Raw genomic sequence first — 23561 nt, forward strand, 5'->3', positions numbered from 1 at the left:
ACATCTCCGGCTAGCTGCAACTCCAAGTGTGATTTGGCCTTCCTGATTTCACACCTGCATGCCTGAACAATACTTTTATACTCCTCCCTGGTTATTTGTCCAATCTTCCACTTCTTGTAAGCTTCTTTTTTGTGTTTAGGCTCACTGAAGATTTCACTGTTAAGCCAAGCTGGTCGCCTGCCGTATTTGCTATTTGGGATGGTTTGTTCCTGTGCCCTCAATAAGGCTTCTTTACAATGCAGCCAGCTCTCCTGGACTCCTTCCCCCTCATGTTATTTTCCCAGGGGATCCTGCTCATCAGCTCCCTGGGGGAGTCACAGTCTGCTTTGCTGAAGTCCAGGGTCTGTGTTCTGCTGCTCTCCTTTCTTCCTTGTGTCAGGATCCTGAACTCGACCATCTGCTGCCCAGGGTCCCATCCACTTTTGCTTCCCCTACTGCTTCTTCCTGGTTTGTGAGCAGCAGGTCAAGCAGAACTCTGCCCCGCGTTGGTTCCTCCAGCACTTGCACCAGGAAATTGCTCGCTGTCCCCTGGACTCATACCATGTCCCCTCATTGGTCTCCTCTCTAAGCCATTGGGCCTTTCCACCCAATTCCACCCCCCTGGGCCCTGGCAGGGCCGGAGCTGGCAGCTCCCCCGGCCCCTCTGGGCAGCCACGGCTGAGCCCAGGCCCCACCAGAAGCGGCTGCATCCCCTCTGATAAGGACCTGCTGGTGGGCGGGTCTGACGGGACGGAACCGCGTCAGCCAGGCTGGGCCGTTCGCAGTGGCCTGCCTGGCGCGTTCGAGCCCCGTGAGGCAGAGGAGGAGGGACGCCAGGACGATGGCTGGAGCCCAGGGACCGTGGCTGCCGCTGCCTCCCCTCTGGCTCTGGTGCTGGCTCCAGGTGCTGCTGGCGCCCCCAGGGCCGTGGCCAGCGCGGGCCTTCAACTTGCACTCGGACCATCCCACCATCTACACTGGGCCCAACCACAGCTACTTCGGCTTCGCCATGGACTTCTTCCAGGGCAGTAAGGGCGGGTAGGTGATGGGGGGTCGGGGGGGTGGGGTGGATTGGAGACAAGTTTTTAGTTCAGAACAGGGAGAAGTGAGCGGGGCAGAGGCTGTCCTGGGTTCGAGTGTGACGGGGGTGAGTCTGAAGGCAGAAGGCAGGTGAGGTGCAAACAGCACGATACAGACACGAGGGCACTTCAGCCAACTCAGGGAGCTGGCCAGTAAGATCCCCGGGAAGCAGGTCTAAGGGGAAAACTAGTTCAATCTATCGCTCCCCTCCCCTCCCTCCTGCTCCCTGGCCCCAGTGCTCTGCCCCCAGGATCGTGGCCACACTCCCCCAGGCGCCAGCCTTCCCCAGCAAGCTGGCAAACTGCAAGTGCACAAACCAGCCCCCCCAGGGGTTTCTCCTGCCTTTCAGGGCGGTGAAATTCTCCTACAGTGTGGCCCAGCAGCGCTGCTGCCTCTGTGTGTGTTTGCGCGCACATGTGCATGTGATGTGTACACACACATGGGGTGTGATGCACACGTGTGCACACACGTGTTGTCAGGGCCGGCTCTAGGTTTTTTGCCGCCCCAAGCAAAAAAAATGTTGGCTGCCCCCCCCCAGCCCTGGGCTCCTTCCCGCCCACCAGTGCCCCCCCCCCGCCACCCCAGCACTGGTCTCTCTCTCCCCCACACACACCCCCTGCAGCTCCAGCACTAAGCTCCCCACCCCCAAACGTGGGATCCGCTACCAGCACACGGCGGCTGAGCCCTGGAGGGATCCGCGCCCCCTGCCCAGCCCACTCCTCACACACTCCGGGAGCCGCAGCCCGGGCCCTGGAGCTGAGTGTGGGCTGCGGCGGCGGCGGCGAGAGGGGCTCCCGGAGGCAGGGAGGGAGGAGGGGTCCTGCTGAGTCTCCCCAGGGCGGCGCGGCGTTTCCCCGCCCGAGTGGGCTGGGCAGGGGCGCGGATCCCGGCTCGTGCGCTGACAGGGCGAGTGGCTTTTTACCACCCCAAGCAACAAAAAAAAAAGGTGGGGGGGGGGTTGCCACCCTTTAGAAAGTGCCGCCCCAAGCACATGCTTGGAGGGCTGGTGCCTAGAGCCGGCCCTGTGTGTTGTGTGTGTGCGTACGTGTGTCTAACACTAAGCCCCCTGCCCTGTCCCTCCTGCCACGCACACGGCTGACAAGGGCTCGCTGGCCTCACAGCAGGGACCCCGGGGCAGTTTGCTCAGTGGCCCAGCAGCCTGGGAGGTGTCAGGTGTCCCTGGGGCTGTTCCCAGCCATGGGGCACCGACGGGGAGATCGGGGGCCAAGGAGGCTCCTGGGAGGTGACAGAAGCCGGCCCGGCCGTGAGGGGGTGACGGGGCAGATGGGACAATCCAAGGGGTGACACTATGAATGGCTTGGCCCCACCAGCCCTCTGGGGCACCACGAGGCCGGGCTCCGGGCAAAGCCAGGGCTCCTGGCTCCATCCACCATGGGGCTGCCCAGGGGATGGCCCAGCCCCCTTTCTGGGGGGTGCTGTGGGGGAGGGCAGGCGAGGGCGGCACTGGGTCTGCAGTGGGGTGAAGCAGTGGGCTGACCCTGTGCCCGGGGGTGGGGGGGTCCCTGGGGGCACCAGGCTCAGAGCGGGCAGGCGGCTGTGCTCTCCCTCCCACGCCATGTCACACTCCTGGGCAGGGGGCAGACTGGCAGGGCCCCCACAGCGTCTGTGCCAGGCACCCGTGGGCATTGCCCAGATGCTGCTGCAGACACAGACCCAGTGGATCAGGCCCCTGACTCCTGAGGAGCTGGGCCTGGGCCCCGTTGCCAATGCCCCTTCCTGTGCCAACCACCAGGTGGCGCTGCATTGCTCTGTCAGCCAGCAGCCAAGTCCCATCCCAGAGGGGGCTGCATTGCAGTGGGGGCTCCGTGGGGCTCTGAGACCGAAGGTGCCGGGATCTAGGTGGGGGGAGAGCTGCAGGATGAGGAGCCGGGCCAGCTGGCACCCCAAAGCCACCCTCCATCCAGGCCCCCGGAGCCCAGTGTGCTCCCACCCGCACCAGGGGCCCTGCCCTGACAGCCTCCCCCTGTGCCCATAGCATGAGTGTGGTGGTGGGTGCACCCCGGGCCAACACCTCGCAGCCTGGCGTGGTGGAGGCCGGAGCCGTGTACTTGTGCCCCTGGGCGCCTGGCAGGACCCGCTGCAGCAGCATCGAGTTTGATCCCAAAGGTGAGTGAGCCAGAGCCAGCTGAGGGGCAGCTTGGGGTTAGCTGCTGTGGGGCAGAGGGAGGCTGGGGGGAAGGTGGGGCTCGCAGGGGCGGGTAGGGACCCCTGGATGATGTGGGTGCAGGCTTGGTGGGGTGGGTTTTGGATGGGGGGGGAGGGACTCTGGGGTGAGGTGGGGATGGGTGGGGGTGGGTTGTGGATGGGGGGGTATGTTGTGGATCAGAAGGGTAGGGAACTCCAGGGTGATGGGGGGGGGGTGGGAGCGGCAGGTTCTGGGTCCCAAGGGAGTAGGGACCCCGGAGTGAGGTGGGGGCAGGGTGGGTGAGGTGGGTTTTGGATCGGGGGGGTAGTGACTCTGGGGTTCGGTGGGGGTTGGGGGGTTCGGTGGATTGCGGATCAGGGACCCCGGGGTGAGGTGGGGGTGGGTGGGGCGGAGTGTGGATCGGGGAGGGGGAGAGACCCCAGGGTGAGGTGGGGGTTGGGAGGGTTTGGCAGATTGTGGATCGGGCGGGAGGGACCCCGGGGTGAGGTGGGGGTTGGGGGGTTCGGTGGATTGCGGATCGCGGAGGAGGAGGGACCCCGGGGTGAGGTGGGGGTTGGGGGGGTTTGGCAGATTGCGGATCGGGGAGGGGGAGGGACTCCGGGGTGAGGTGGGGGTGGGTGGGGGGGATTGCGGATCAGGGAGGGGGAGGGACCCCGGGGTGAGGTGGGGGTTGGGGGGTTCGGTGGATTGTGGATCGGGGAGGCGGAGGGACCCCGGGGTGAGGTGGGGGTGGGTGGGGCGGATTGCGGATCGGGGAGGGGGTTGGGGGGGTTCAGTGGATTGCGGATCGGGGAGGGGGAGGGACCCTGGGGTGAGGTGTGGGTTGGGGGGTTCAGTGGATTGCGGATCGGGGGGTAGGGACCTCGGGGTGAGGTGGGGGTTGGGGGGTTCAGTGGGTTGTGGATCGGGGAGGAGGAGGGACCCCGGGGTGAGGTGGGGGTTGAGGGGGTTCAGTGGGTTGTGGATCGGGGAGGGGGAGGGACCCCGGGGTGAGGTGGGGGTTGGGGGGTTCAGTGGATTGCGGATTGGGGAGGGGGAGGGACCCCGGGGTGAGGTGGGGGTTGGGGGTTCGGTGGATTGCGGATTGGGGGGAGGGACCCCGGGGTGAGGTGGGGGTGGGTGGGGCGGATTGTGGATCGGGGAGGGGGAGGGACCCCGGGGTGAGGTGGGGGTTGGGGGGTTCGGTGGATTGTGGATCGGGGAGGGGGAGGGACCCCGGGGTGAGGTGGGGGTGGGTGGGGCGGATTGCGGATTGGGGAGGGGGTTGGGGGGGTTCAGTGGATTGCGGATCGGGGAGGGGGAGGGACCGTGAGGTGAGGTGGGGGTTGGGGGGTTCAGTGGATTGGGGGTCGGGGGGTAGGGACCTCGGGGTGAGGTGGGGGTTGGGGGTTCAGTGGATTGCGGATCAGGGAGGGGGAGGGACCCCGGGGTGAGGTGGGGGTTGAGGGGGTTCAGTGGGTTGTGGATCGGGGAGGGGGAGGGACCCCGGGGTGAGGTGGGGGTTGGGGGGTTCAGTGGATGGCGGATGGGGGAGGGGGAGGGACCCCGGGGTGAGGTGGGGGTTGGGGGTTCGGTGGATTGCGGATTGGGGGGAGGGACCCCGGGGTGAGGTGGGGGTTGGGGGGTTCAGTGGGTTGTGGATCGGGGAGGGGGAGGGACCCCGGGGTGAGGTGGGGGTTGGGGGGTTCGGTGGATTGTGGATCGGGGAGGGGGAGGGACCCTGGGGTGAGGTGTGGGTTGGGGGGTTCAGTGGGTTGTGGATCGGGGAGGAGGAGGGACCCCGGGGTGTGGTGGGGGTTGAGGGGGTTCAGTGGGTTGTGGATCGGGGTGGGGGAGGGACCCGGGGTGAGGTGGGGGTTGGGGGGTTCAGTGGATTGCGGATTGGGGAGGGGGAGGGACCCCGGGGTGAGGTGGGGGTTGGGGGTTCGGTGGATTGCGGATTGGGGGGAGGGACCCCGGGGTGAGGTGGGGGTGGGTGGGGCGGATTGTGGATCGGGGAGGGGGAGGGACCCCGGGGTGAGGTGGGGGTTGGGGGGTTCAGTGGATTGCGGATCGGGGGTAGGGACCCCGGGGTGAGGTGGGGGTTGGGGGTTCGGCGGATTGCGGATCGGAGGGGTGAGGTGGGGGCAGGTGGGGCAGGTTGGGGATCCCTTGGGGGGGTCCCGGGTTTTTCCCTTGCCTGCGCTGACCTGCCCGTGCCCCCAGGGGACCAGGCCGAGACCAAGGGATTCCTCCAGCTGAAGACGTACAAGTCTCACCAGTGGTTCGGGGCGTCCGTGAGCAGCTGGGGTGGCAACATTGTGGTGGGTGCCCCGGGCGCCGACTCTCAGAGCCCCCCCATCCCCCCCATGCCCAGGTGCCTACGCCCCTCCCACCAGCTTCCCCCATCACGTGGCTTGGGTCAGCACCAACCTTCCCGGCTGAGCCCTCAGATGGGGAAACTGAGGCACAGAGTGCACCCTGGCAACCGCCTGGCGCCTGGCCGCCTCGGGGAGCTATGCAGGGTTGGGCTGGGCGGGAGACCCCTGGGGGTGTCCCAGAGGGCAGGGAGTGACCCCGTCCCAGACGGACAGAGGGGAGGCGCTGAGATGAGGTGCTCAGCTGGGGCCTTGGCTGCCCATGTCTCCCTGGGGCAGAGGGGTCCAGTTCTTCTCCTGGTGCTCTCAGTCATTGTGTCCTGTTAACCTGCTGCCACGCTCTGCCCCAGAAGCAGATGCAGTTCAGTGCCGGGTCTGGCCCGCCCTTGGGGAGAGGAGATGGAGCTGGTGGCTCTGGTGGATTGTTGTGGGGGGCGGCAGGGGGAGCCCAGCCCAGTGCCGGGAGGTTGCAGGCAGCGCTGTGGGGAGCTGGGACCCCGGCGGCAGTGGGTGGCGCTGAGTGTCCCGTCACCCTGCCAGGCCTGCGCCCCCCTGCAGCACTGGAACGCCTTCGAGAGCGCGGCCCAGGCCACCCAGACACCCGTGGGCACCTGCTTCGTGGCCACCGAGGGGCTGAGCCGCTTCGCCGAATACGCGCCCTGCCGCTGCCAGCACATGGAGGCCACCTACCGGGAGAGGAGCTACGGTGAGCAACGCCCCCCCCTCCACGGCCACGGCGGCCCCCCAACGCCCCCCCTCCACGGCCACGCCGGCCCCCCAACGCCCGCCCTCCACGGCCACGGCGGTCCCCCAACGCCCCCCCTCCACGGCCATGCCGGCTCCCCGCCCCCAACGCCCCCCCCCCTCCACGGCCATGCCGGCCCCCCAACGCCCCCCCTCCACGGCCATGCCGGCTCCCTGCCCCCAACGCCCCCCCCACGGCCACGCCAGCTCCCCGCCCCCAACGCTACACTCCCCTGCAGCCACACCGGCTCCCTGCACCCATCCCCCCCGCTCCACGCTGGTTCCCTGCCCCCGATGCCCCCCCCACGGCCACACCAGCTCAGGCCCCCCGGCCTTAGGGAAAATGGCACCCTGGGCGAATCTGCATTCCCTGTGGATGTGGCATCCCCCATTGCCCCTGGCCCCCATGAGCTCCCCAGGCTCCCTCCTGCTCCTGCACCCCAATCCCTGCACCCCCTTCACGTTCAACCTCTGCCCCCCCTGCCCCCCCTTCACTGCTACCCCTGCACCTCCCGCCTGACCCCCTGACCCCTGCACTGTGCATGCGCCCTCCCCCCGACACCTGCCCCCTCCTGCACCCCCTTTGCCCCTAACCCCTGCGTCCCCCTCCTGCACCCACGGGGAGAGCCTGACCTGGATGCTGCTCCTCTGCCCTGCGCAGCCCTAGGGGATTGGAGAGGGGACAAGGAGCTGTCAGGGGTCCCTGCACCCAGGGCACTTTCCTGGCAGGCTGGGTAAGGGGAGGGCAGGAGAACAGCAGCTCCTGGTGCCTCAGCACAGTGTGTGTGTGTGTGTGTGTGTGTGTGTGTGTGTGTGTGTGTGTGTGTGTGTGTGTGTGTGCGCGCATGGGTGCGTGGGTGCATGGGTGTATGCGCATGTGTGCGTGTAGGGGTATGGGTGTGTGTGCATGTGGGTGCATGGGGGTGTGTGTGTGCACATGTATGTGTGGGGGTGTGTGCGTGCGTTTGCGGGTGCGTGTGTGTGTGCGCGCATGTATGTGTAGGGCTCTGTGTGCATGCGCATGGTTGTGTGGGTGCATGGGTGTGTGTGTGCATGGGTGTGTGTCGGTGTTTGTGTGCGTGGGTGTGGGTGTGCATGGGTGTGTGGGTGTGTACACGCGTGTATGTGTAGGTGTGTGTCTGTGTGCGTGCACGCACGTGAGTGTGTGGGTGCATGTGTGTAGGAGTCTGTGTGTGTAGATGTGTGTGTGTGCACACGCGTGGGTGCATGGATGTGTGTGTGCACATGTGCGTGTGTGTGTGCGTGAGTGTGGGTGCGTGCATGTGTGTGTAGGTATGTTTACGTGTGTGTGCATGTGCCTGTGTGTGTGCGCGTGTGTCTAGGGGTCTCTGTGTGTAGATGTGTGTGTGTGTAGATGTGTGCGTGCGCGTGGGTGTGTAGGGGTCTGTGTGTGTGTAGATGTGTGTGTGCACGCGCATGGGTGTGTGTGGATGTGTGTGCGCACACGTGGGTGTGTAGGGGTCTGTCTGTGTGTGTGTAGGGATGTGTGTGTGCATGCATGTGGGGGGGGTGTAGGTGTCTGCGCATGTGTAGATCTGTGTGTGTGTAAGTGTGTATGTGTAGGTGGGTGCGCGTGGGTGTGTGTGTGTGTAGATGTGTGTGCACGCGCGTGGGTGTGTGTGTGTGTGTGGATGTGTGCACGCGCACATGGGTGTGTAGGGGTCTGTGTGGGTGTGTGTGTGCACACGTGTGGGGGTATGTGTGTGCGTGTGCATGGGTGTGTAGGGGTCTGTGTGTGTGTGTGAGCACACGTGTGGGGGTATGTGTGTGTGCGCGCGGGTGTGTAGGGGTCTGTGTGTGTGTAGGTGCGTGTGTGTGCGCATGGGTGGGTGGGTGTGCGCGCACGTGTGTGTGTGTGTAGATGTGTGCATACACGTGGGTGTGTAGGGGTCTGTGTGTGCGTGGGTGTGTAGATGTGTGTGTGCGCGTGTGTGTGTGCATGCGTGTACGTGGATGTGTGTGTGTAGGTGTGTGTGTGTAGATGTGTGTGTGTGCGCATGGGTGGGTGGGTGTGCGCGCACGTGTGTGTGTGTAGGTGTGTGTGAGCGTGCATGTGTGTGTAGGGTGTGTATATGTAGGTGTGTATGCGTGCACGTGCATGTGAGAGTGTGTGTGTAGGTGTGTGTGCGCGCACGTGAGTGTGTGTGGGGGGTGTTCACGCATGCGAGTGTGTGTGTAGATGTGTGTACATGTAGGTGTGTGTGCGTGCATGAGTGTGTGTGTAGTTGTGTTTGTGCGCACGAGTGTCTGTGTAGGTGTGTGTGTGTATGCGCAAGTGGGTGTAGGTGTGTGTGCGCACGCGTGAGTTTGTGTGTGAAGGTGTGTGTGTGCATGCATGAGTGTGTGTGTACGTGTGTGCGTGCACGCGTGAGTGTGTGTAGGTGTGCGTGCGCACACGTGAGTGGGGGGGTGTTCGCGCGCGTGAGTGTGTGTGTGTAGGTGTGTGTTCGTGCGCATGAGTGTGTGTGTGTGTAGGTGTGTGTGCGCATGCACGAGTGTGTGTAGATGTATAGGTGTAGGTGTGCGTGCGTGTGCACGTGGGGGGTGTAGTGTGTGTGCGTGCACGTGAGTGTGTGTGTTTAGGTGTGTGTGCGCACGCGCAGTGTGTGTGTAGGTGTGTGCGCATGCGTGAGTGTGTGTGCAGGTGTGTGAGTGTGTGTGCAGGTGTGTGTGAGCATGTGCGAGTGTGTGTGGGGGTGTTTGCGCACGCGAGTGTGTGTGTGTAGGTGTGTGTGTGCGCGCGTGAGCGTGTGTAGGTGTGTGCGCACGCGCGAGTGTGTGTAGGTGTGTGTGTGCGTGAGAGAGAGTGTGTGTGTGTAGGCGTGTGTGCGCACGTGTCAGTGTGTGCATGCATGTGTGTGTAGGTGTGTGTGCACGTGCGTGTGTGTAGGTGTGTGTGTAGGTGTGTGTAGGTGTGTGCGCACACGTGTGAGTGTGTAGGTGTGAGTGTGTGTGTGGGGGTGTGTGTGTAGGGGTGTGTGTGCGGGTGTGTGTGCGCACGTGTGAGTGTGTGTGTAGGGGTGTGTGTGAGTGTGTGTGTAGGGGTGAGTGCATGTGTGTGTGTAGGGGTGTGTGTGTGAGAGTGTGTGTGTAGGGGTGTGTGTGTAGGGGTGTGTGTGCACGTGTAGGGGTGTGTGTAGGTGTGTGTAGGGGTGTATGCGCACGTGTGAGTGTGTGTGTAGATGTGTGTAGGTGTGTGTGCGCACATGTGAGTGTAGGTGTGTGTGTGTGTGTAGGGGTGTGTGTGTAGGTGTGTGTGCGCACTTGTGAGTGTGTGTGTAGGGCTGTGTGTGTGTGTGTGTAGGGGTGAGTGCATGTGTGTGTGTAGGGGTGTGTGTGTAGGGGTGTGTGTGCACGTGTGAGTGTGCGTGTAGGGGTGTGTGTAGGTGTGTGTGTCGGTGTGTGTAGGTGTGTATGCGCACGTGTGAGTGTATGTGTAGATGTGTGTAGGTGTGTGTGCGCACATGTGAGTGTAGGTGTGTGTGTGTGTGTGTAGGGGTGTGTGTGCACGTGTGAGTGTGTGTGTGTAGGGGTGTGTGTGTGTGTAGGTGTGTGTGTGTAGGTGTGTGTAGGGGTGTTTGCGCACGTGTGAGTGGGTGTGTGGGTGTAGGGGTGTGTGTGTGTGTGTGTAGGGGTGTGTGTGTGTGTGTAGGTGTGTGTGCGCACGTGTGAGTGTGTGCGTAGGTGTGTGTGGGTGTGTGTGTGTAGGGGTGTGTGGGTGTGTGTGTAGGGGGGTGTGTGTGTGGGTGTGTAGGGGTGTGTAGGGGTGGGGGGTGTGTGTGTGTAGGGGTGTGTGCGCACGTGTGTAGGGGTGTGTGTGTGTAGGGGTGTGTGTGTGTGTGTAGGGGTGTGTGCGCACGTGTGTGGGTGTGGGTGTGGGTGTGTGTAGGGGTGTGTGTGTTTGTGTGTGTTGGTGTGTGTAGGTGTGTGTGCGCACGGGAGTGTGTGTGTGTTGGTGTGTGTGGGTGTGTGTGTGTGTAGGGGTGTGTGCGCACGTGTGTGTAGGTGTGTGTAGGTGTGTGTAGGTGTGTGTGCGCACGTGTGAGTGTGTGTATAGGTGTGTGTGTGGTGTGTGTGTGTAGGGGTGTGTGCGCACATGTGTGTGTGTGTAGGGGTGTGTGCGCACGTGTGTGTGTGTGTAGGGGTGTGTAGGGGTGTGTGTGTGTAGGTGTAGGGGTGTGTGCGCACGTGTGTGGGTGTGGGTGTGTGTAGGGGTGTGTGGGTGTGTGTAGGGGTGTGTGCGCACGTGTGTAGGGGTGTGTGTGTGTAGGGGTGTGTGTGTGTGTGTAGGGGTGTGTGCGCACGTGTGTGGGTGTGGGTGTGGGTGTGTGTAGGGGTGTGTGTATGTGTGTGTAGGTGTGTGTAGGTGTGTGTGCGCACGTGTGAGTGTGTGTGTAGGTGTGTGTGGGTGTGTGTAGGGGTGTGTGCGCACGTGTGTGGGTGTGGGTGTGGGTGTGTGTAGGTGTGTGTAGGTGTGTGTGTGCACGTGTGAGTGTGTGTATAGGTGTGTGTGTGGTGTGTGTGTAGGGGTGTGTGCGCACGTGTGTGTGTGTGTAGGGGTGTGTGTGTAGGTGTGTGTGGGTGTGTGTAGGGGTGTGTGCGCACGTGTGTGGGTGTGTGTGTGTGTTGGGGTGTGTGTGTGTGTGTAGGGGTGTGGGGGGTGTAGGGGTGTGTGTGTGTGTGTAGGGGTGTGTGTAGGGGTGTGTGTGTGTGTGTGTGTGTGTAGGGGTGTGTGCGCACGTGTGTGGGTGTAGGTGTGTGTAGGGGTGTGTGTGTGTGTGTGTAGGGGTGTGTGGGTGTGTGTGGGTGTGTGTAGGGGTGTGTGCGCACGTGTGTGGGTGTGTGTGTGTGTAGGGGTGTGTGTGTGTGTGTAGGGGTGTGGGGGGGTGGGGGTGTGTGTGTGTAGGGGTGTGTGTAGGGGTGTGTGTGTGTGTGTGTGTGTGTGTGTGTGTGTGTAGGGGTGTGTGCGCACGCACAGTCTTTTAGGAAAGCTCTCGGGGTCAGGGGCCTGCACTAGGCTTGTTCAGACCCAAGCAGCAGCTCCGGCCCCGAGAGGCAGCAGCACAGACCCCCCCCCCCCGTCCCATCACCTGCCTTAGTGGAACTCGGGGGGGGGACCCCCGCCATCAGCCCCCCTGACCTCCCCGCGGGGCAGGAACAGCAGCAGCTGGGCTGAGCACGTGGAGCAGGGCCGGGGGGGCACCTGGCTCGACGCCCCCCCTTCCCCTTACAGCCACGCCGGTTCCCCGCCCCGACTCCCACCCCCCTCGGTGCCAGTCCCCCCCCCACTGCTCAGCCCCGGGGGGGGCAGGCCAAAGGCCGATGCTGCTGCTCCTCTCGTGCCGACTCTCAGAGCCCCCCCGAGAGGAGCCCCCCATCCCTCCCCCCCATGCCCAGGTGCCCACCAGCTTCCCCCATCGCGTGGCTTGGGTCAGCACCAACCTTCCCGGCTGAGCCCTCAGCCCCTTGGCAGTGAAGTAGCCCCACTCTCTTATACAGATGGGGAAACTGAGGCACAGAGTGCCAGGGCCAGCCTAGCACTCGCAGCACTCACTGGCGCCGAGGCCAGGGAGCTCGCCGGGGAGCGGTGGCTGGGTCCTGGGGGAGGGGGGGCCCCTCACTCCCCTCCCCTGCGTTCATTGTCGTCCATTTCAGCCTCACTCCCAGGCCCTCCGTGCCCACAGCTCACTCAGCCCCGGGGCCCCACGCAGGGAGAGCTCTGCCAACGCTTTGGGCCCTACATTCACCCCGGGAAGGCCAAACCCAGGCGTCCGGCTGCCCCGTGGGCCCAGCAGCTCATTCCCTGCCGAGGAGGCTGGCTGCAGGGCGCTGACCCACGATGGACACCGGCGGTGCCAGCTCCCTGCGCCACCTGGCATCCCGCTGCCCAGGGCAGATGAGTGGGTTGCTGGCTCTGCCCAGCGAAGATCACAGCCAAACTCCTCAGGGGCGACCCCCCAACATCCCCCAGCTCCCCCTGCCCCAGGAGCGTGGCACTAACGTGGCCTTGTGCCCCTCTCCACAGCCAACGACAAGCGGTACTGCCAGGTGGGATTCAGTGCCACCGTCACCCACGTGAGTACAGCCCGGGGGCGCCCAGGGCTGCAGAGGTCCATGGTGGTGGGGGGTCTTAGGGGAGGGCCCATGGAAACGTGCCCATGAGTGTGTGTGCGCATGGGGGTGTGTGCGCATGTGCCTATGGGGGGGTGCCTGTGGGGGGGGCGCAGGAGCCCATGGGGGGCTGTGCGTGCCCGTTGGGCCTCTCCGGGGTGGTGTGTGTGTGTGCCCATGGGGGTGCCCATGGAGGTGTGTGTGCATGTGCCATGGGGGGTGCCCGTGGGGGGGTTTTGCATGCCCGTTGGGCCTGTCCGTGGGGGGGTGTGCGTGTCCATGGGGGGTGCCCATGGGGGGGGGGGTGTGCCCGTTGGGCCTGTCCATCGGGGTGTTCGTGGGGGGTGTGCACGTGCCCATGGGGGGTGCCCGTGGGGGTGTGTGTGTGCCCGTTGGGCCTGTCCATGGGGGGGTGTGCACGTGCCCATGGGGGGTGCCCGTGGGGGGGGTGCGTGGGGGGGTGTGCACATGTGCCCATCCGGGGTGCCCGTGGGGGGGGTGCGTGCCCGTTGGGCCTGTCTGTGGGGGGGGTGCGTGCCCATGCGGGGTGCCCGTGGGGGGTGTGCGTGCCCGTTGGGCCTGTCCGTGGGGTGTGTGTGCGTGGGGGGGGTGCGTGCCCATGGGGGGTGTGCGTGGGGGGGTGTGCGTGCCCGTTGGGCCTGTCTGTGGGGGGTGTGTGCGTGGGGGTGTGTGCGTGGGGGGGGTGTACACATGTGCCCATGGGGGGTGCCCGTGGGGGGTGTGCGTGCCCGTTGGGCCTGTCCGTGGGGGGGTGCTTGCCCATGGGGGGTGCCCGTGGGGGGGGGGTGCGTGCCCGTTGGGCCTGTCCGTGGGGGGGGTGCATGCCCGTTGGGCCTGTCCGTGGGGGTGTGCGTGGGGGGGGTGCGTGCCCATGGGGGGTGCCCGTGGGGGGGTGTGCGTGCCCGTTGGGCCTGTCCATGGGGGGGATGCGTGCCCATGGGGGGTGCCCGTGGGGGTGTGTGCGTGCCCATGGGGGGTGCCCGTGGGGGTGTGTGCGTGGGGTGTGTGTGCACATGTGCCCATCCGGGGTGCCCGTGGGGGGGTGTGCGTGCCCGTTGGGCCTGTCCGTGGGGGGGATGCGTGCCCATGGGGGGTGCCCGTGGGGGTGTGTGCGTGCCCATGGGGGGTGCCCGTGGGGGTGTGTGTGTGCCCGTTGGGCCTGTCCATGGGGGGGATGCGTGCCCATGGGGGGTGCCCGTGGGGGTGTGTGCGTGGGGGGTGTGTGCACATGTGCCCATGGGGGGTGCCCGTGGGGGGGGGTGCGTGCCCGTTGGGCCTGTCCGTGGGGGGGGTGCGTGGGGGGGGTGCGTGCCCATGGGGGGTGCCCGTGGGGGGGGTGTGCGTGCCCGGTGGGCCTGTCCGTGGGGGGGTGCTTGCCCATGGGGGGTGCCCGGGGGGGGGGTGCGTGCCCGTTGGGCCTGTCCGTGGGGGGGTGCTTGCCCATGGGGGGTGCCCGTGGGGGGGGTGCGTGCCCGTTGGGCCTGTCCGTGGGGGGGTGCTTGCCCATGGGGGGTGCCCGTGGGGGGGTGTGCGTGCCCGTTGGGCCTGTCTGTGGGGGGGGTGTGCGTGGGGGTGTGTGCGTGGGGGGGGTGTACACATGTGCCCATGGGGGGTGCCCGTGGGGGGGGTGCGTGCCCGTTGGGCCTGTCCGTGGGGGGGCTGCGTGCCCATGGGGGTGTCTCTGGGTGGGGCACTCTCTCAGGCCTGTCCTGTTCCCTTGCAGGCTGGCAGGCTGGTGCTGGGTGCCCCGGGAGGATACTACTTTGTGGGTAAGGGCTCTGGTTCCTGGGGGGCTCTGGGGAGTGTGGGGGGAGGAGGAGCCCAGTGCCCCTTGGCATGGCTGCCATCGCCTAGGCCATGGCAACGCTGACAGAACCGCCCCCAGGCTCCCCCCTCCGCTGTGCTGGGGGCGCTGCGCCTGCCTGGGCCCAGGGGGCTGGACTGACCCTGCCCACCCGTCCGTGGTGGCCCATCGTGGCTGGCAGAGGCTGCCCCCCGGGTCTGTAGCTCGAACCCCTCGAGCTCGGAGCAGCCCTCTCAGGCAGGGGCCTGCCCCCTCGTGGGACCCCCAGGCGAAGGGGACGCTGTGGGGTGGGGGTGCAGGACGGCCATGCTGGGCAGGGCCCCTCCTTCTCTCACCCTCCCTCACGGGCGGCCTGGGTGTCCCCCCAGGGCTGATCTACTCGGTCAATCTGTCGGCAGTGGTGTCCCACGCCCCCGGCGGCGCCCTGCTCTGGTCCGTGGCCCCGGAGCAGGTCACGGAGGACATGTACCAGGAGTACGATGACGCCTACAGAGGTGAGCGCAGCCTCCCCCAGCAACCGGCCCCCGTGGCCGGGCCCGGGAGAGACCGACTGTCCCCGGTGCCAGCAGGGCCCTGGCAGGGTCCTCACTGCCCCCGGTCTGAGCACCAGGCCCCACTTCCCTCCAGAGCCGGGGAGAGAACCCAGGAGTCCTGGCTCCCAGCCCCCAGCCCTGCTCTGCCCCACCAGCCCCCACTCCCCTCCAGAGCTGGGGAGAGAACCCAGGAGTCCTGGCTCCCAGCCCCACCTGCTCTAACCCACCAGCCCCCACTTCCCTCCAGAGCTGGGGAGAGAACCCAGGAGTCCTGGCTCCCAGCCCCCCCCCTGCTCTGCCCCACCAGCCCCCACTCCCCTCCCAGAGCCGGGGAGAGAACCCAGGAGTCCTGGCTCTCAGCCCCCCCCTGCTCTGCCCCACCAGCCCCCACTCCCCTCCCAGAGCCGGGGAGAGAACCCAGGAGTCCTGGCTCTCAGCCCCCCCCTGCTCTGCCCCACCAGCCCCCACTCCCCTCCCAGAGCCGGGGAGAGAACCCAGGAGTCCTGGCTCCCAGCCCCCAGCCCTGCTCTGCCCCACTACCAACCGGGCTCCAGGGGCAGCAACACGGAGCAGACTTGGCTCGCCCAGCCCGGCCGTGCCCATGGTGACCCCCCCTGCTAGCGGGGGGATGGGGAGCTCAGTGCTTTGAGCATTGGCCTGCTAACCCCAGGGGTGTGAGTTCAATCCTTGAGGGGCCACTTAGGGATCGGGGGCAAAAATCTGTCTGGGGATTGGTCCTGCTCTGAGCAGGGGGTTGGACTAGAACCTCCTGGGGTCCCTTCCAGCCCTGAGATTCTACGATTAGACCCCACTCCCCTCCAGAGCCGGGGTGAGAGCCCAGGGGTCCTGGCTCCTGCCTCCCCCCCTCCCCCAACCACTGGCATCTCCTTGCCCCGGGTGCCGGTCGTTCTGCCCTGGGCATGTGCGGCGGGCAGGGGCGTTCGAAGGGTTAACCCTGCTCCCTCTCTCTGCAGGGTACTCGGTGGCCGTGGGGGAGTTCGATGGGGACCCTGCCACGCCAGGTAGGGGATTTGCCCCCCGAACCTCTGAAGCTGCACAGCGCTCTGGGGCTGCCAGCTGGGCTCCCTGGGCAGCAATACGAGCAGACTTGGCCCCCCCCCATGCCTGTCCCCAGGGCACAGGGCTGGGAGCAGGGAGGGTGAGGGGCTCCTTGCCAGCTGCCACCCCGGGGCCTCTGCCCTCAGCAATGGCTTGCAGCCAGGAAGTCCATGCCCCCCGGGCTCCCCCCACACCCAAATCCCCTGCCCCCCGGGCTCGCTCGCCCCAGAGTCCCTGCCCGCCAGACCTGCTCCCCCGTTGTCCCTTCCAGCCGGGCACAGTCCTGGGGCTGTATCCAATTCTACCCTCCTCCCTAGCCTTGCCCGGAGCACCCCTTGCACCTGGCTGCCTGCTGCCCTGGTCGCTGCCTTGGCAGAGCCTGGCAGAGCCCGAGCCGCACAGGGTGCAGGGTCTGGCAGAGCCAGCCAGTTCCAGCCCTTCCCAGGGACGGGCAGCGCCCTCTGCCCCCAGCCTGACCCCTTCAGGTCCCTCACTGGGGCCCGGGGGGCCCGGGGGCTTTGCCCTGGCTTTGGGCAGCGGCTCAGCACCCTCTGCCCCCGCGGGTCACGGGGACTCTTGTGTTTCCTTCACAGAGTATGTCGTGGGCGTCCCCAACAAGAGAACGACCTGGGGGGCGGTGAGTATTGGGGGGCACCATGGGGCTGAGCTGCTGAGCAGGGGGCGGCTGGGGGAGCAGAGGTGCCAGGGCCCTGCTCTCATGCCTGTAATCCCCTCCCTGCCCTGCAGGTGGCACCATGTGCTCCGGGTTGGGGGGGGGGGGTGAGTGGGGCGGCAGCAGGATCCTCCCTGCAGCTGTGGGGCTCCCAGAGACCCCTCCACACCGAGCACCTGAGTGGGTCACCCCCTACGCTGGGCTCCCGCCTCCTCCTCCCAGGAACAGGCCCCAGGGAGACACGGCAGGAGCGGCCCCCATCTCCCCAGCGCCCGGCGGGGGGGGAGCGGCCCCCATCTCCCCAGCGCCCGGCGGGGGGGGGGAGCGGCCCCCATCTCCCCAGCGCCCGGCGGGGGGGGGGAGCGGCCCCCGCCTCCCCAGCGCCCGGCGGGGGGGGGGAGCGGCCCCCGTCTCCCCAGCGCCCGGCGGGGGGGGGGAGCGGCCCCCGCCTCCCCAGCGCCCGGCGCGGGGGGGAGCGGCCCCCGCCTCCCCAGCGCCCGGCGGGGGGGGGGAGCGGCCCCCGCCTCCCCAGCGCCCGGCGCGGGGGGGAGCGGCCCCCATCTCTCTCCTGCCTGATTTGTTTCTCCCCATGGCAGGTCGAGATCTTCAGCGCTAGGAAGTCTCTCGTGCTGGTACAGAGCATCCAGAGTGAGCAGGTACCTGCCTCCCTCCCCCACATCTACCCCCCACCCCCCACTACCCCCATCACTCCTCCCCCCTTCACTTTCCCCTGCCCCGCCCCAGCCAAGGGAGAGCCGGCGTCAAAGGGCCCCACTCCCAGCCCAGGAGTCTCCCACTGGGCTCCACAAACTCTTGGGCTCCCAAAGCAGTGGCCACTTTGAAAAGTTTGGCCTTAGTTACCAGTCTCTGAGCAAGAGAGGCCCAGGGTTAGGTTAGCAGGGGGCTGCGGGTCGGGAGTGAGGGGCACTGGCAGAGCTGGGGGGAGCCCAGGGCTGGGTGAGCAGGGGGGTGCGGGTCAGGAGTGAGGGGCACTGGCAGAGCTGGGTGGGACCCCAGGGCTGGGTGAGCAGGGGGCTGCGGGTCGGGAGTGAGGGGCACTGGACGAGCTGGGTGGGACCCCAGGGCTGGGTGAGCAGGGGGCTGCGGGTCGGGAGTGAGGGGCACTGGACGAGCTGGGTGGGACCCCAGGGCTGGGTGAGCAGGGGGCTGCGGGTCGGGAGTGAGGGGCACTGGCAGAGCTGGGGGGAGCCCAGGGCTGGGTGAGCAGGGGGCTGCGGGTCGGGAGTGAGGGGCACTGGCAGAGCTGGGGGGAGCCCAGGGCTGGGTGAGCAGGGGGCTGCGGGTCGGGAGTGAGGGGCACTGGCAGAGCTGGGGGGAGCCCAGGGCTGGGTGAGCAGGGGGCTGCGGGTCGGGAGTGAGGGGCTCTGGCAGAGCTGGGGGGAGCCCAGGGCTGGGTGAGCAGGGGGCTGCGGGTCGGGAGTGAGGGGCACTGGCAGAGCTGGGGGGAGCCCAGGGCTGGGTGAGCAGGGGGCTGCGGGTCGGGAGTGAGGGGCACTGGCAGAGCTGGGGGGAGCCCAGGGCTGGGTGAGCAGGGGGCTGCGGGTCGGGGTTGACAGGCATTGGCCAGCCCAGCATGGCCCCTGCCCTCAGCCCCCCACCCCATGTCTTCCAGGTGGCGTCGTACTTTGGTCACACGGTGGCTGTTGCTGATGTGAATGGCGATGGGTAAGGAGGAGGTTGGCGCTGGCTTGGCAGCCTGGGCACTGAGCCCAAGTGCCCATGTCTGCCCCCAACCGCTGCCTGGGGGGGCGGCGAGGCCTCCTCACTCAGGCCTCCCATCCTGGGCACTGGCAGGGCAAGGGAGAGCCGGGCCCACGCTGGGGGGTGCCGGGGCTGCTGGGCTCCATCTCCTCCAGGAGCCTCCGTGCTCCGCTTGGCCCATGCCCATGGCACAGCCCTGTGGGGCCAGAGCCCTCTCCAGCGCCAAGGGCCGAGGGGCTCAGAGCTCCCAGGGCCCCACTGACGTGCTGGGTGTGGATTGTGCAGCTGGTGAATCCATGGGGCAGTCACGGTGCCCCGAGGAGGGGGCTGGGTCCCTGCAGGTGCTGCTCATCCTCCTGGCCCGCGATGCCCCAGGTCCCCAGCTGGCCTGTGCTCTGGGCTCCCCAACCAGCCTGGTTTGTCTCCCCTCATCCCCCCTGTTGGCTTCTGCTGCCATCTGGTGCCCACCAGCCTGCACTGCGGCTGGCAGGGCCTGGCGCCGGGCGAGCAGGGGCAGGAGTGGGCAGAGCCGAGGGGGTAACCCCAGCCCCCAGCACAAGGCTCGTGTCAGCCCGGGGGGAGCCTGGGCCCTGAGGGGCCTGGGGACAGACAGACGGACGGACGGACAGAGCTCAGGGCGTCTCCGTGTCCAGGAGCATCAGCCACGGGGCACCGACTAGTGTTAGCCGCAGTGGCCCAACGCGTTCCTCCTGCGGGGGGGCTGCTCCCATCCCAGCTGGCGACACACCCAGGCCGTGGGATCCTCCTTTCGTTCCGTCGGCCCCCGCGGCCCGGCGGGGAGGGGAGCCCAGAGTCCCCCCCGCCATCTGCCCCCTTTGCCACCAGGAAGGACGACATCTTGGTGGGGGCACCGCTCTACATGGAGGGCCGCTCCGACCGCAAGCTCTACGAGGTGGGGCGCGTCTACCTGTACCTGCAGCGCCGGGGCCCCCACCCCTACCGGCAGCCCGCGCAGACCATGACCGGCACCGAGGTCTTCGGCCGCTTCGGCACAGCCATCGCTCCGGCGGGGGACCTGGACCAGGACGGCTACGTCGGTAACACCCCGGCGTCAGTCTGCTCGTGCTCAGGGCAGGGGGCTTTGGGTGCCCAGAGACCCCCCCACGGGGTATGAGGCTGGCTGGGTCTGGGGCAGGGCACCTGGGGTGCCAATCAGCACCAGACTGAGCCCAGGGGCGCTGGTGCCGGGAGCTGGCAGGATGCCCGGGGGAGGTGTGCCCCAGTGGTGGGGGAGTGCCCGGGGGCAGGGAGCAGGGCAATGACCCAGCAGCCTCCGCGGGACAGTCACGGGCAGGCTGGGAGGCAGCCCTGGCTGGCCGAGCCCCAGGTCTCAAAGTGCTCGCAGGGCGGAAGAGCTGAGTCCTGCTCTATAGCTGGGGAAACTGAGGCCAAGCGACGAGTCGCTCATAGCCACACACAGTAGTAGAGCCAGGAACAGTCCTGACTCTCAGCCCCCCGCCCCCCTCAACTCTAACCACTAGTCCCAACTCCTCTCCCAGAGCCGGGGATCGAAGCCTGGCTCCCAGCCCCCACGCTGCCCCCCGAGCCCTGGGTCCCCTTCTAGTCTGGGGCCCGTCGCTGCCCCCGGGGATGAGGAGCGACTGGGGCCTGAGGCAGCCGTGCTCGGGGCTCAGCTGCTGTGGCCGGGCCCGGCTGTCCTGTCCCCTCAGACGTGGCGGTGGGGGCTCCGTTCGCCGGGAGCGGCCGTGTGCTCATCTTCAGGGGGTTCAGCGAGGGGCTCCGCACGCCGGCCTCGCAGGTGCTGGAGAGCCCCTTCCCCGGCCGGGCCGCCTTCGGCTTCTCCCTGCGCGGCGCCACCGACATCGACGCCAACGGCTACCCAGGTACGGCCGCCCTCCCCGCCCCCACCCCGCCCACAGGGTCACCGGCCTGGAGCTGGCCAGGGCCTGTGGCCCAGACCCTTTGGGGAGGGAGATAAGTGTGTGGGGAAGAGGGGTCAGCCTCCACCTCCCCCCGGACCCCCTCCCGTGCTGGGCGCCGCCCCCCGGCCTCTGGGCCCCCCTCCCGTGCCGGGCGCCGCCCCCTGGGCCCCCCGGCCCCTCCCCCTCCCGTGCCGGGCGCCGCCCCCCGGCCTCTGCGCCCCTCCCCCTCCCGTGCCGGGCGCCGCCCCCTGGGCCCCCCTCCCATGGCTGGCACTGCCCCCTGGGCCCCCCCTGCCATGCCGGCTGCTGCCCCCTGGGCTCCCGTCCCGTGTCGGCCACTGCCCGCTCCTCCTGGGTCACCCCGTGCTGGGTGCTGTCCCCTGAGAAATGCTGAACACCCTCCCTAGCAGGGTGCGGCTCTCTGGGCCCTGGAGCCCTGGCTCCCCGCCCCGGCTCCTGCTGGCAGCTTTGCCACACAGCTGAGCTGGCAGGATCCTGTGGCCGCCCCGTGACGCCTGCTTGTGTCCCCAGATGTGCTGGTTGGGGCGTTCGGCGCCAGCAAGGTGGCCGTGTACAGGTGGGTGCCCATGGCTGGCTGGCCGGGGGGGGTGAGTACCCAGGGGCCCTGTGCACTAGCTGCACCCAGAGCCAGCAGCTGAAGGCAGTAGGGGCTGCTGCCCCCAGGATCGGGCCCCGGAGCCCTGGCTGGGTCTGGGAGGGGTCAGTAGCGTGGTGCCCAGCACAGACCCTGCCCTGGCACCAAGCAGCAGCCCCCCATTGCATAACACCTCCCCCAGTGCCCGGGTTCCCAGCTGTGGGGGCGGCGGCTGGCACAGCCCCAGCCCCTCCTCCCTCCAGCCGCCCCTGCCCTGGGGATAACAGCCTGCTGCTGCCGCCGGCCCACGGAGCTTCTCCAGCTGCGCAGACTTCAGGCCCTGGGGTTGTTGCTCCTCGCGGCTGGGCTGGGCCCAGCTCTGATCCCAGGCGTCCCTCTTGCTTGCCCCAGGGATGGCGTTGCCCCCTCCCTGCCTGCTGGCCCTGATATGACAGAGCCAGCGCCGTTCCCCTGGGTGTGACTGGCGTGATGGTGCCCACAGAGCCCAGCCCGTGGTGGTGGCCAGTAGCCAGCTGTCAGTGCCAGATGTGCTGAACCCCGAGGAGAAGACCTGCACTGTCGACAGGACCCCTGTCAGCTGGTGAGCAAAGGGGACGGGGGGGCAGGGCTGGAGGGGGGCAGCTAAGGGACCAGGAGCTGCTGGCTCCTCCCCCCACAAACGCCAGGCAAAGCCCTCACCAGCCTGTCGTCCCCCCGCAGCTTCCCCGTCCAGCTGTGCGTGCGCATCAGGGGGAAGAGCCTCCCGCAGAGCATGAGTGAGTGACAGCGCGGGGCCAGCGTGGGGGCGGCGGGGGGCCAGTGCGGGGCCAGCGCGGGGCCAGTGCGGGGGGCCAGTGCGGGGGGCCAGTGCGGGGGGCCAGCGCGGGGCCAGCGGTGGGCCAGTGCGGGGCCAGCGTGGGGCCAGTGCGGGGGGCCAGTGCGGGGGGCCAGCGCGGGGCCAGTGCAGGGCCAGTGTGGGGCCAGTGTGGGGGCGGCGTGGCCAGGAGCCGGGGGTGGGGATGGAGGCCGGGGGCGGCGTGGCCAGGAGCCGGGGGGGAGGATGGAGGCCGGGGGCGGCGTGGCCAGTAGCTGGGGGGGGATGGAGGCCGGGGGCGGCGTGGCCAGGAGCCGGGGGGGGGATGGAGGCCGGGGGCGGCGTAGCCAGTAGCTGGGGGGCCATTGTGACAGGGTCGGTCACAGAGATCCCCCTGGGCCTGTCACCTGATGTGCTGAAATTCCCTGAGCCCGTTTTCCCTGCCAGCCTGGGCTGCCAGGCCCTTGTCTCGCTGAGCCAGACACGCCAGGCTGCTGCCAGCCAGAGCCAGGGTCTGGTCCCACTCCCAAAGCTGCAGCCTGTAACCATCAACTGCTCTGCAGTTACTTGTCTCCAGCACCCAGACACCCCGTTCCCCAAATGAATCCGTTCTGCTCCGTACGGGGCAAACGCATAAATTGTCCCCCCCCCTGACACTGAGCGAGGGAGGTGCCCAGCTCTTGCTCCCCCAATAGTAATCACTGACTCGGGGGTTATTAATAAGCAAATGTGATTTAATTAAATACTGACAGTGGGATTTAAGTGGTTTCAAGTAATAACAGACAGAACAAAGTAAGTCACCAAGCAAAATAAAACAAAACACACACGTCTCAGCCGAATACACTGAGTTCAGGTAAATCTCACCCTCAGCGATGTGCCGATGAGCTTCTTTCACAGACTAGACTCCTTCCTAGCCTGGCCCGAGCCTTTCCCCGGGACAGTCCTTGTTAGCTCCAGCTCAGGGGTCCGCAGGGGATTTCTCCTGACTGGCCGCCCCCTGTTATAGCTTTGGCACAAGGCGGGGACCCTTTGTCTCTCTGGGTCACCCCGCCCCCCCATGAAAAAGTACCAGAGTTAAGATGGATTTTATTATCCAGTGACATGGTCACATGTCCTGTGAGAGCCCTGGGCTCCGTCCCCCCGGGCTGGCCCACAGGAAGGGGTGAAGGTAAATAACCCACTTACAGCCAGTGGGCCTAGTCGATGGGAGCCATGGAGATGCCAATAGCGCCTCCGAGGAACATTCTTGTATGTGAAGCTAGAAATTTGCAGTGAGACATTCATAGACCTGGGCTGAGCACGCTCAGTCAGGAGACCGTACAAGGGACCCTGTGCGTGACGCGTGGTCCAGTGAGCTCATGGTCACGCGCAGAAGCAGATTGCCATAAACCGTGGCGCGCCACGTCGCGGCAGGGCTGGGGGCCAAGGGGCAGCGTGTGCACCGGGCATGGTGGCATGGGGCGGGGGCCATGGGTTGGCACGGGCACTGCCAGGGGGCCAGAGCCAGGGGCGGTGGCGTGGGTGCCAGGGACATGATCTAGAGGGCAGCATGGGCACTGGCAGCTTGGTGACGGGGGGCACTGCGGCCTCCCCTCCCCCGCTGACCCTCTGCTCCCCAGGGCTGGCCGCCGACCTGCAGCTGGACCGGCTGAAGCCCAAGTCGGGGCGAAGGGTCTGGGAGCTGCAGACGCACCAGGCAGACCGGGGACTGGAGCTGCAGCTATCAAGGGCGGTGCCACTCGCTTGCCAGAATCTCACAGCCTACCTGCGGGTACGGGGGGGGGCTCAGGGCAGGGGCTGCTCCATAGTCAGAGTCCCTGCGGGCACCCCAGGGTGGCTCCTGGCCGAGCCACCTCTCAGGGCCACATCCCAGCTCTCACAACCCCCCTTTAGGTGTCAGCCCCTGGTCCCGCTCGGCCTTGGCCACTGAGCCCCTGGGCCCAGCCTCCTGCAACCCCGAGTTGTGCCCACGGGTCC

At 67.2% G+C, this 23561-nt stretch overlaps 1 protein-coding gene across 2 annotated transcripts in view; it reads left to right on the forward strand.

Moving 5' to 3' along the window:
- The first annotated feature begins 802 nt into the window (after positions 1-802).
- The window catches only part of ITGA2B (integrin subunit alpha 2b), a 43949-nt gene continuing 21190 nt past the window's right edge, over positions 803-23561 (forward strand). The window contains exons 1-17 of one of the 2 annotated variants that reach the window (XM_044999761.1): positions 803-1017; positions 3056-3186; positions 5432-5529; positions 6124-6289; positions 12374-12423; positions 14204-14249; positions 14653-14778; positions 15792-15839; positions 16470-16513; positions 17146-17205; positions 18183-18235; positions 19118-19329; positions 19963-20136; positions 20707-20752; positions 21273-21371; positions 21491-21546; positions 23204-23355. In XM_044999761.1, coding sequence (XP_044855696.1) covers positions 821-1017; positions 3056-3186; positions 5432-5529; positions 6124-6289; positions 12374-12423; positions 14204-14249; positions 14653-14778; positions 15792-15839; positions 16470-16513; positions 17146-17205; positions 18183-18235; positions 19118-19329; positions 19963-20136; positions 20707-20752; positions 21273-21371; positions 21491-21546; positions 23204-23355 — 1758 coding nt within the window. In that variant the 5' untranslated portion in view covers positions 803-820. The remainder of the gene's footprint in view (positions 1018-3055; positions 3187-5431; positions 5530-6123; positions 6290-12373; positions 12424-14203; positions 14250-14652; positions 14779-15791; positions 15840-16469; positions 16514-17145; positions 17206-18182; positions 18236-19117; positions 19330-19962; positions 20137-20706; positions 20753-21272; positions 21372-21490; positions 21547-23203; positions 23356-23561) is intronic. The other variant, XM_044999762.1, reaches the window with a different exon arrangement.

Source organism: Mauremys mutica, chromosome 25, assembly GCF_020497125.1.
Source record: "Mauremys mutica isolate MM-2020 ecotype Southern chromosome 25, ASM2049712v1, whole genome shotgun sequence".
NCBI lineage: Eukaryota > Metazoa > Chordata > Testudines > Geoemydidae > Mauremys > Mauremys mutica.